The following is a 12,112-nucleotide window of genomic DNA, read 5'->3' as shown; positions in this document are numbered from 1 at the left end:
TGCATTGGGTGCCCTCCCCCTGCTACTCTCTGTTCATCATTTTTGCATAGTCACTTTAACCATAACCACAAGTACAAACTACCTCAATAAGCCTGACTAACCAGTGTCTGTATATAGCCTTCCTACTCTTCTTTTCAAATGTCTTTTTCTTTACTTACACACACACCTTTTTTTTCTTATTTTTTTCGCACTGTTGGTTAGAGCCTGTAAGTGAGCATTTCACTGTAAGGTCTACACCTGTTGTATTCGGCGCACGTGACAAATAAACTTTGATTTGAGATCTACTACAATTGCTTTTGCACAATGACTGGCGATGGATGCCTCACTGCATCAGGAAGATCATTAAGTATGACTATTTCAATAGAGAATCTCTGCAAGATGGTATTATCTCCTTTCAGATACCGCACATAAATGTACTGTTGGCTGAACAGATGGGACTGTTCCATGTAGTAAGGTGTAGTCATGGTTCTGTAGGCCCTCTGTCCATGCAGCTGTGGGCTCTAGCCATGGCCTTCTATACAGATAGATAAAGCAGATGAACACATTCTCACACTGATCCACATGGTAATGAGATGAGTCCAGAAGGCCTTCAAAATACAGAGGGACGGAACACCCCCAGCATGACCTTACCACACACATAACCACCTAGGGCGAGTTCAGCACCCGCCCTTCGACTCGCTGCTCTACACCACAGCACCCCCCCCAAATTTAAAAACACTGCTCCCCTCATTACCATACTCCAATCATCTCACACTTCATTCAGCCAAGCAGGTCATACAGAGCTCCTCGCTCCCGCTCACTTTTAGTGCCCAGTTGGCCCCCTCTCCTTTGCCTGATGGTCTACTTTAATGAGGGGGAGGGGGCTGCACACGCTGCATCAACAGCCCATCAAGTCATCAACCTTGCCTGATGCCGTGGCCTTGCCTTGTCCACAAAACAAAACACAGCTGTAGTCAGTGCTGCTCTAGGTGCGATGGTCAATCTTCCAGGGACACATTGGCTGGGAATTTCTACGTTTGCAGGTTTCATGCCACGTCACCCTGTGAAAGGCCTTTTCCTCCCGGCAGGTTTTTGATTTGGGTCTGAGAGAGTTAAGGTCACGCAGTGCGTAACCAAGCTGATAAGAGACAGAGGATGAGGCATGTAGAAACTACCAGTGAGGTGGCTGATCTGAATGTCAAGATAATGTGTTTACATCAGCCTATGCTGATGTCAAAACACTGTGGTTTTCCTGTAGCCACATTGGAGAAGGTAGCGTTATAATATCACACACAGTGACTGAGTACTCACTTGCAGTGTGAAAGCTAACAGCATGACAGGGTCAACCTTGTCCTCTAACTGGAGCACACTGCAATTGAGTAAACATGAAGGCCAAATATATACCATAAGAGGGGGTGCAAACACCACAGAAGTGCCATGCTTGTATTGAGGAAGTTGGCTGCCTTATTCCTCAAGAAGAGTCCCGAGGGCAACGGAAGAGCAATCTAAATGTCTGAGAAGACTCCAATACCACACTGCTGCGGAGAGAAAAATGTAACTACATTTCAGACTCCATTTCCAGACTCTGACAACTCTAAAGTGGAGGACAAGAGCTTATAAAAGCTGAAGTGTTGTCATTACAGCATGTCCCTTCCCGCTGTAAGTCTGGGGCTGGGCCAGGTATAACCATGTACAGAAAATAGTGTTGTTTTTGCCAGAGTAAAAGGTCAGAGTAAAGCACATTAGCTGAGTTAGTGATCTGACCAATGAGGCTTGGCTAAACTTGGCTTTGGTCAACCGAACAGAGGCCCAAAACTTTTCACCATTTTGGCTCAAAACAGCTTTTTAAGTCTCCAACATGTTCAGATCCCTTTATGGTGATGGGACAAATTTACTCAGCAGTCATACAGACAGACGCCCACACACAGCTCGCAGTTTCCTGGACACAGTCTGAGTAAGTGTCTCTAATGGTCATGTCTGGATTCCTTACTCCCTTATGGCCAGCACATAGTTAATGGCTTACCAGTAATCATAGTAAAAACAAAGCCATTGGACATTTCACAGTGAGATTGCTGATTAGTCAACAACATTCCTGATGATCGGTAAGAAATGCTGTCGGAATACAGGGCCATAATCAAAAATGGATGCCCTGTGAAGAGTGGTGGGGTCTTTAAAATTGAGAGGCCTAACATCTGTCAACAGAGAGACCCACAGGCCAAGCCTGCCCCAGGTCAGGAAGCCTGGCTTCATGTCTGACCAAGCTCTTCAATTACTGTCAATATCACACAGGGGAAAGAGGGGTCAGTTGGTGTGGAAGAAGGAGCTACACTCTTACCGGGCCCCCCAGATATCCACTACTGTCCCTGGTTGGCTGACTGCTACAGAGGTAACCTACCTACCACATGTTAGGGCCAGTCACCGGTCACACTGGCAGGGCAGGCTGATTAAACTCTCCTTCGATTCCCTCAGAAGGAAGAATTACTGGATCCCCTTTCCGTTAGAACCAATCAGTAACCCACACGTCAGCCTACAATTCCACACCACTACCAATTACTGACATTATACACCCACTAAACACAAACTAGGAGTCAGTGGGAGGGAAGGTTTATCATCTGACCTTCCCATAGCCCAAAATATAATCTGTTCATGGATGCAATGTAAACATATTATAAAGAAATCAACTAAAAAGGATCCGATTTTCTTGAAACCATTTTGTGTTCGCTCACTAGCTAGTGAATTCACAATCCTCCCCAGTTATTTTCCCAACATATTTTCCCCAAAGGGATTAATCTCTCTCCGGTGAGTTTTCAGAAACCATTGAATGATTCTCTCCCCCCCCCATTTGCAACCTTTATTGAGTCCGTCTGAGCTCTAAAAAGGGCTACGCTGATGTTTACTATGTGGTTCAGATCATTATTTGATAAATCAACATTATTGCCCATGGCATTAGTATAAAAATAGACCTTTAAGCAAAAGGGCATTTTAAAGGAAATTGACTGACAGCCACTACATTTCCACAGTAGGCAGCATACAAAACAAATCTGTATGGAAACTATTACAGAGAGACATGTCAGAATGATAAAACACCCAACTAAAAAGGTATCACCTTATGTCACCGGAATAATATTATCTTACACTCAGATCTATTCCATGACCAGATGCATCATGAATGATCTCTAACTGGAAGACGTGAGATCTAGTTGCCTAGCAGGATACAGCATAACCAGGAAGGAAGCTATAACATTACATTTGAAATGGATGCAAAAAGACCAGAGGCAACAAAAACAAAGTAATTCTACTCATCATGCCCACATTGAAGTCTTCTGATGGAGCAACCAGAGAATATAATGGCCCACTTACAAACAGGAAATGTTTCATTCTCTCTCTCTTCTCCCGCCCCCCCACTGGGGCACCAACAACAAACTATCCCAAGGAGAGCTTAATTATTCATAGATTGTCCTCAAAACGGAAGGAAGGAGAGGAAAAGTGAAAACCTAAACCCTGGTGGTGCTGCTCATAGGATTGGAGTCTCATTCCTGTCACTGCCTGTTAGACTTCCCTCAGCCACACTGTGCAATTCATAGTTCAAAGTCCCATCTCACCCACGCTCTGATTGGGCGTTCCGGTCAGGAAGCTCCTGTAGGATCATCTGTTCCTGACAAACACACAGCTCCGCTATGCAAACAATGCCACAACACAGCGCATTGAGGAGACGCGAGGGAAGAAGTTCTGGTAACGCCACATGAAATGTACCATGACTTGACTCATCTGCGACAAAGGAAGACCACCACAGAAAAAAGTTTGTGGGATGTTTCATTGAGCAGAAACTAAAAAGCATGGAAGACTGTGTTAGTGTTGAGAATGCTAACGTGTCAGAGAGAGGCGGGAGGCCATTTTTCTGATGAACTCATTTACCACAAACAAAACAGCAGGCTGAGCATATGGGACACTTTGAAGGCCTCCTCCCCTTAAGCAATGAGATCAAAAGCTGTGTGAAAAGCAGAGTGATGAGTGACGCTTTCAGGACAATGCAGAAATCTCCACAGACACACACAGGTGTATGATTGAAGCATTTCACTACACCCGCAATAACATCTGCTAAACACGTGTATGTGACCAATAAAATGTGATTTGATTGGTATGGAGGTTGTGGTCAGCCACTCTCTGTAAGAGTAACAGAAGAGACATCTTACCCAGAAAGGCAATGCTGCAGTCGTTCAGGTAACTGTGTTTAGTCTTTTCTCTGGAATGGATGAACTGAAACTAAACAGTCAAAGGGTTTCTAAAAGGACCGCTGCCTCTGGTAAACTAATATTTAGCCTAAATCTCCAGAGGAAGCACTGCATTTTACAAGTTATATGGGACATAAATACCAAACACTGTCGATATTACTCCGATATATAATATTTTTTTAAAGATGAGTATATTTTCTGCTCTAGAAAAGTGAAATAATTAAATTGGTTCCAGGTGCCTCAGAGGCTGGCAACTTCCAAGTCTAATAAATACTTAAGCCAATTTGAGGTCAGGTATTTTGGCACTAACAGGCAATGTGGGAAAAGCGGTATAGAGCAGCACTTTCTGCAGTAGGTGTTCCCTAATTATTCACTTAGACAAAACACACAGAGACAAACAAAAAAAGAGGGTGAAGAATCCCCAACAACTCACATTGCCATGGTTGACGAAGCCATGTTTACTGGCAATGCGGTCAGCCTCGTCTGGTCCTCCAGCGATGTGGACGGCCCATGTGTTGGTGTAAACCCTCTGACCAAGGGCCATGCCCAGCCCAGACACCAGCAAGACCAGCAGGGGCCCCAACAGCAGCCGCTCAGCAAGCCGGGACCAGGGGCCCATGGAGGAGGATGGAAGGCCCAGAGCCATGGGGTCCTACAGCAGCGCAGTCCCTGAGCTTAGCGTCTTTATGATAGGCCGGGGGTGGCCGGGGGACATACAGGGGCGCAGAGAGACAGCACAGGACAGTCACTGCACCGGGATCACCTAAGAAGAAAGAGAGAGTTAAACATGTAGCAGCGCTCAGCACAATGAGAAAAACAACTCTTACAACTTCTATTCAGAGTGCTGTAATAGTGAGCTGAAGCAGCATGTAATGTCAGAGGGAAGTCAATCCTGCCAACGTTTGCTGACTTGTTACATTGCAACCATGACAACAGCATTACCAAAGGAGAGCAGAGTGATGTGAAGATATCAACATTTACAGGGGAACAATACCAGATTAACAACAGACTTGAATTACTTTTGAGTTAAAGGAGTCCAAGGTCTTTCAGTGAAGCTACGACAATTAAATACGGATTGTATTTGGAATTACAAAAGGCACTTTGAAAGAAAACAACAATCATTAGTTGAAGGAAACAGAGTCCATACCAATTTATATAGCATGAAAATGTTGATTGCAAATGCAGATGGTTTGTGTGTGGCAGACTTTTCAACAGCCTGTTCACCTGACAAACTAATAACAAATCCGGTATTACTTTCCTCCTAACTTTGCTTCTTGGCTTTTCTCAGCACTGGAGGTGGTGGAGAAGTGGATGTCTCTTACCATGTATAATGCAAAGCTTATGATCACACATGTACAACTCTACTTCCCCTCTCACTCTCCTTCTGTAAGCCAAGGTAGAAGACTTTTGTACAGCAATGACTAGAAGTCACCCAGCAATGACTAGTCTAGGTTTTCACTCATGAGAAAACTTGGCACTCCAATTTCAGACAAACTTCTCCAAGTAAAGAGCATTCTGAACTGGAATCATGAAAAAAAAGTAACTGTCCAACCCCATAGATATCCCTAGCCACTAGTATGAGAGGTGTTCAGAGTGAAACCAATTAAGAAATGTAGCCTGCTGACTTCAGAGAATGTGGTTGAGGCTGCTTTGAGATCTCCGTTCTTCCATTACCTCCCCAAAAAGCTACAAAGAACACTGTCCCTACCTGTTCCTCAACCTTCCAAGAAGATATTTCATCAAACATAACATTTAATTTCCAGCTCTGTCTTTCAAAAGGAAATTGGATGATGATGAGTCACGGAGCGAGTCCGAGAGAGAGAGAGAGTGATGGGATGAACAGCTGAAATCTCTCCTATGAGGATGAGTGTTAGCCATTGGCAGTCAGTCAGTTATGAGACCTCAGCTGGGATAGGGCTCTGGCTGAGGAACCTTGGAGGCTCAAGTTCCACACAGGAAATTTGAAAGAAGAAAATATGAAAAAACATGCAAGGCTCAGCTCCCCTTTGAAGCACTTTTGGCAATTGAAACCCAATAAATGCAAATTACAGATCGGCTGGAAAAAAGACAATGTCTTGAAATGCAGAAACAAAGCAGAGAGATAGTGTTGCATGGCATGAATATGCTGAATGAGAAGCTGGGTGAAAATCCTGGAGGATTCAACCCATTAAAGATAAAAAAAATATCAGGCAGAAGTACAAAGTAGCATGGCACAGTTAAAATCTCTTCAATACTGATCTAGCTATAAAACTACTTCTGACTGCACCTTTCAGAAAATGTATAGATATGAGGAAAAATCCCTCCTGACTCATACACTTACTCATGACAAAAATGTTTAAATTTGTACTATAGTATCCTAATTCCATCACAAATAATATTACATAAAATAAACATTTATTCGGGCACACCAAAACTTCTTCATGCCCAAAGATTTATGATCCACTTACAGAATTATATGCAATACTAAAGACACAATGCAGAGTAGAGGTCGACACAATGCAGAGTAGAGGTCGACCGATTAATCGGCATGGCCGATTAATTATGGCCCATTTCAAGTTTTCATAACAAATCGGTATTACGCCGATTACATTGCAATCCACGAGGAGACTGCGTAACAGGCTGACCACATGTTATGCGAGTGCAGCAAGGAGCCAAGGTAAGTTGCTAGCTAGCACTAAACTTCTCATAAAAAACAATCAATATTAACATAATCACTAGTTAACTATAAATGGTTGTCCTGCGTTGCATATAATCAATGCGGTGCCTGTTAATTTATCATCGAATCACTGCCTACTTCACCAAACGTGTGATGATTTAACAAAAGCGCATTCGCGTCAGGGTATATGCAGTAGTTTGTGCCGCCTGGCTTGTTGCGAACTGTGTGAAAACCATTTCTTCCTAACAAAGACTGTAATTAATTGGCCAGAATTGTACATAATTATGACATAACATTGAAGGTTGTGCAATGTAACAGCAATATTTAGACTTAGGGATACAACCCGTTAGATAAAATACGGAACGGTTCCGTATTTCACTGAAAGAAAAAACATTTTGTTTTTGAAATGATAGTTTGCGGATTTGACCATATTAATGACCTAAGGCTTGTATTTCTGTGTGTTTATTATATTAAGTCTATGATTTGATAGAGCAGTCTGACTGAGCGGTGGTAGGCAGCAGCAGGCTCTTTCCTGCGTTTGCCAGCAGCTCTTCCCGATGCTTGTAGCACAGCACTGTTTATGACTTCAAGCCTATCAACTCACGAGATTGGGCTGGCAATACTATAGTGCCTATAAGAACATCCAATAGTCAAAGGTATATGAAATACAAATGGTTTAGAAATAGTCAACGCTCCATAATTCCTATAATGACTACAACCTAAAACTTCTTAACTGGGAATATTGCAGACTCATGTTAAAAGGAACCACCAGCTTTCATATGTTCTCATGTTCTGAGCAAGGAACTTAAATGTTAGCTTTCTTACATGGCACATATTGCACTTTTACTTTCTTCTCCAACACTGTTTTTGCATTATTTAAACCAAATTGAACATATTTCATTATTTAATTGAGACTAAATTGATTTTATTTATGTATTAAGTTAAAATAAGTGTTCATTCAGTATTGTTGTAATTGTCATTATTACAAAAATACATATTTGTAAAAATTATTTAAAAATAAAAAATACAACAAAAAATAATTATAAAAAAATTAACATTTGGCCGATTAATCGGTATCAGCGTTGAAAAATCATAATCGGTCAACCTCTAATGCAGAGGTCCAGATAAGCATCGTCTTAAATCCTGCTCAACCACATGGTCAGAGTGATTATTAGATTATGGCAAAACAACTTGTTTATTGAGTTCAACAGCGACCATAACATTACAGTTTAAGAGGCCACAAACAAGACAAAATAATTATCTGATTAAACATTTGATGCATTCCAGGTTATTTCATTCAATGAGAACTTTTCAAAGACCGAGTTGAAATACTACTAGTCACTAGGGTTTGTGAATCCATTGGCAGAGTGGCCGTCAAATCCCTGTCCAGTGCTCCAGACAGTGTGTTCTGTTACAGCTGTTACAATAGGCCCGACAAAACATACCCACCTAACAAGCAGCAACATTTCCACTTTATGTAATGCCTTGTTTTGCTGTCATACTGGCCGGCAACATCATTATATTTTAGAGGGGGTGATGAATCTTTTCATCACTAAACAATTAAAAAACAACTCTACAAAATGTACCAGTATGAAAACTCAGATGGAACAACTTCAGCTTTCAGAACGGATGTATTATTCTGACAGAACGCTTGGCCAAAGCCACCAAATACAATGCAATTTTAACTTTAACTATAAATGGCAGAAAGAACCACAACGTTACAATAGCAGGAATGTGCCCGGATTGACAGCTCAAGAAACAAGAAACTGACATTCCAATTATTCCACAATGACGACTGACATTACTAGTGTCACAGAAAAGGTTGAGAAAAAAATTGCCTGGCAAAAAAATGAAAAAGCCTTAGCTCAGAAATGAGAAACATTTAAGCCACACGAAAGCCATTATATCACACCCAGATACACTAGTTGTCCCATTGTTCCCTAAACCTCAGTGCATGTGGAACCCTGCAGGTAAGAAGAGCTGTGGTGCTGCCACAACTATGAGAGGAGTTCTCTGCCAACTGCAGCCAGTGCTATCAGAGCAGCAATCAAAGTTAGACAGTCTGTAAAGTCAGACCATTCCTCTGAGATGGGCACGAATCAGTCTGATTCTCTACGGTTAGTTAAGTTATTTATTCGAGCACACCAAAGCTTCTTTGTGCCCAAAGATTTAGGATACACTCAGAATTATTTGCAATGCTAAAGACACAATGCAGAGGTCCAGATCAAGCATTGGTTTAAAACCTGCTACACCAGTGGTAATTAGCTTCTGGCAACAACAACAACAAAAAACTTGTTTTTGTTGAGCCCAGAGACCAAAACATTCCAATTTAAGAGGCTGCAAACAAGACAAAATACTTATCTGAATGAAATGTTGATTAAACTCACTGGGTTTTCTCTGAATGCCCTAAAGAAAACTACAGTTTTAACAGCATAACACTTTCAAGGGGGAAAAAAGCTGTAAGATATGCAGCTCACCTTTGAGCTTCAGACTAATGTTGTTGTTGTGATTCTGATGCAGTCCGATCTGATGCGGAGGCAGCACACACGCAGACAGAGGTGTGCACCTTCCCCAAGCCTCCCTTTAACGTTCACAGACATGCATGGCTCAAAGTACACCCACCCCTAGTGACCTCATCTGGGCACTCAACCGTTCAGCCGGAGTTTAATGTCAGTATAAAAACCATACACCGTGGAATAACAAAAGCTCAACTACTTTACTGTTCGCAGCAGAAAGTGGGAAACCAGCCATTTTGCTGCCAGTGCTCATAAGTGTTAGCAGCGTAAATGATATCATACGTCAAAAGGTTTGGCAGCAAATATTATAAAGCTGCACAAGTGTTAACAGATAGATGTGAATCAAAATCAGCAAGTAGTCATACATTTCATAACTGCTTGAAATTATCTATAAGGGTTACCAAAGGCCAAATGGAAAACACATCACATTCTAGGGTGATAATTTCACAAAGTGTAAGTCAAACTGCAGATGGGGGTGGTGATGCTGCTATTGCCCTTGACAGGAGATAACATTGGCAAACCACAGAGCAGTGCCCAAGGTTAGAATCCTTCAGCATTTTCCCTGCCAGAGGTGTCAGATCTCCCTACTAGCAATCAAAACATGGCCACTGGCTCTGGAGTTGAGGAATGGCTAGAAAGTCAAGTAATCTTAAACAGGAACAAACTTTCACAGAGCCCAGTGGTTATTTGCACAATTTGCATTTTTCCGATAGGAAAAATGGAACTCCAAGGGGACTGCTGTGCTCTGACACACACTAACACGGAGACATGATAGGGACACTTAGAGGTGATAATCACTTGAATACGTGATGAAAACAATACATTTGTATCACAGAGTATCCAGGTCCTAAGGTTTTAACATTTACAGCATACTACAATATCCTGTCTTGTCTTGAGCTCCTTTAACACTCCACTGTATGTTGCTTGCAGATAATGAATATTCTCTGCCATAAGTGTTAAATTACCATGAAAAATGATTAATCATATACATTAGCAAAGCTACAGTAATAGCGTTTACTCCACCGAATAGATCCTTCTTCAAATCCTAAGGAGCCGAGCTACAATTCAAATGAAAAAGTATTTCAAGAGGTCTTTCTTAAAGTTGGTCGCAAAACAGTGAATATCTCCTCTTTTGGCCGTTATACCAGTGAGTCAACATGCCCAGTTAGGCTATAAAATAAAACTTCTGCTCGTGGCCCAAAAAGTTCCCACGTTTCACTAAACCATTCAAGTTTCATATTTTATGACAACAATTGTGGATCATAGCAGAAATGGCTTATTATTGCTAAAAAAAAACGAGAACTTACCACAAATGTCCTTGACAACTGCATACAGCTGGGCGATAAACTTCGAATACAAGACGTTCCTTGAATCGTCTCCCGCTGGTATTTCAGTAAAGTAACACTGTATCGCGTTATCAGCTACATCTACTTGATACAATGTAGCCTCCTGCGATTCTGCGGCGCTCAGAGCACGCGCTCTTTCACACAATATTTCCCGTGTCTAATCCCAGCCTTCTGTTTCTCTGATCTTTCCGATTTGGACGGTAATCGGAATATAATTTCAAACAAACCCACTCCACAGAACAACAACAACCGGGATCAAAATCGACGGCGTCATGTTTCAGCTAACGTTACAGCCAGGCTCGTAATGCCATTTTGGCGGACACAGTTACAGCCCGAGTGTCTCCGTTGATAGGGACAAGGCAATACCGATGACAGGCAAAGCACACTCCTCGCACTAAGCAACTAGTCTGGCCTCTTCCAGGAACGAAGGCACACCAGTACAAAACTCCCCATGAGCGCCTCAATTATCAGGAAACTTTCCAATGCCTTAAGAGGGTTTATTCTGTAGGCTTACCAGTTCCCGTTAACATTACGCATGATCCCCTGTCTTCTTCGATATACTAATTAATCGAATATAGTCTTACAACTACCATACTACATTGTTAATGGTTACAAAAAAACTAAAAAAATGATTGTATGAACCCTCTCAAAACAGCTGAGGGGTCCACATCACATAGCCCCTCAGGAAATACGTCATGGCGAACGAGGGCAAGGAGAAAATGCACATGATTTGGACACACCTACTGCTCAAGAGTAATATACACAGTAGTATAGCGCCATCTGCTGGAATAACCTATAAAAAATATTGTCTGCACAGTGTTAGTAATTGTTTTTTAGGGGGGGTGCAAAGACCAGATGTTTTCATTTTGATGAGCATCAGATATGCATCATAATATAGCCTATATGCATAACATTATGGTTTAGGTTTTAAATAATAGCGCCCTCACTCACAACCCTAAAACAAACAGTAATGTGCACCACTACAAATTCGTTTTCAAAAGCTCTGAGCTGAGGAGCCTTTCAAGAACTCAAACGAAGCAAACCCTTCCACCCCAGCCTTTTAAATTGCCTTTGCCCAGACAAGTGAGGATGGAAAACCCACCTGGCTCTGTTGAAGTATATTGATGCTCACTGCCATTTAATGGCTGCAAAAGGATGGAGCGTGTAATCATGCACACGCTGTTGAATAGCCTACCGCGTGACATGCAGGCCGCACCATTGGTGCAAACTGTAGCCTAATTACGCCTGCCTACTCAGCCAATCAACGACATTATTATACTTTTCAATCTGGTCACTTTCCTTGGCTTGTCTGATCCAAGGCTAAATGCAATTGCAACCCTGTTAGTAAATAGATTGAAAATTAATTTTGAAAAGTGTTTTAAT

General features: G+C 41.9%; 1 protein-coding gene across 4 annotated transcripts in view; it reads right to left on the bottom strand.

The window, feature by feature from the left end:
- The window catches only part of LOC106562248 (furin-1), a 98,577-nt gene extending 86,727 nt beyond the window's left edge, over positions 1-11,850 (bottom strand). Inside the window, exons 1-2 of one of the 4 annotated variants that reach the window (XM_014127011.2) lie at positions 11,832-11,850; positions 4,645-4,974 (exon numbers count right to left, since the gene is read on the bottom strand). In XM_014127011.2, the coding sequence (XP_013982486.1) occupies positions 4,645-4,857 (213 nt within the window). In that variant the 5' untranslated portion in view covers positions 4,858-4,974; positions 11,832-11,850. Of the gene's footprint in view, positions 1-4,644; positions 4,975-9,344; positions 9,482-10,690; positions 11,414-11,831 lie in introns of those variants that run through there. The other 3 variants (XM_014127008.2, XM_014127012.2, XM_014127010.2) reach the window with 3 other exon arrangements.
- Between the last annotated feature and the right edge of the window lie 262 nt (positions 11,851-12,112).

The sequence above is a fragment of the Salmo salar genome, chromosome ssa11 (genome assembly GCF_905237065.1).
Source record: "Salmo salar chromosome ssa11, Ssal_v3.1, whole genome shotgun sequence".
Classification (NCBI taxonomy): domain Eukaryota; kingdom Metazoa; phylum Chordata; class Actinopteri; order Salmoniformes; family Salmonidae; genus Salmo; species Salmo salar.
The sequence above is the reverse complement of the archived record's forward strand: the minus strand, read 5'-3'. Positions and strand labels throughout refer to the sequence as shown.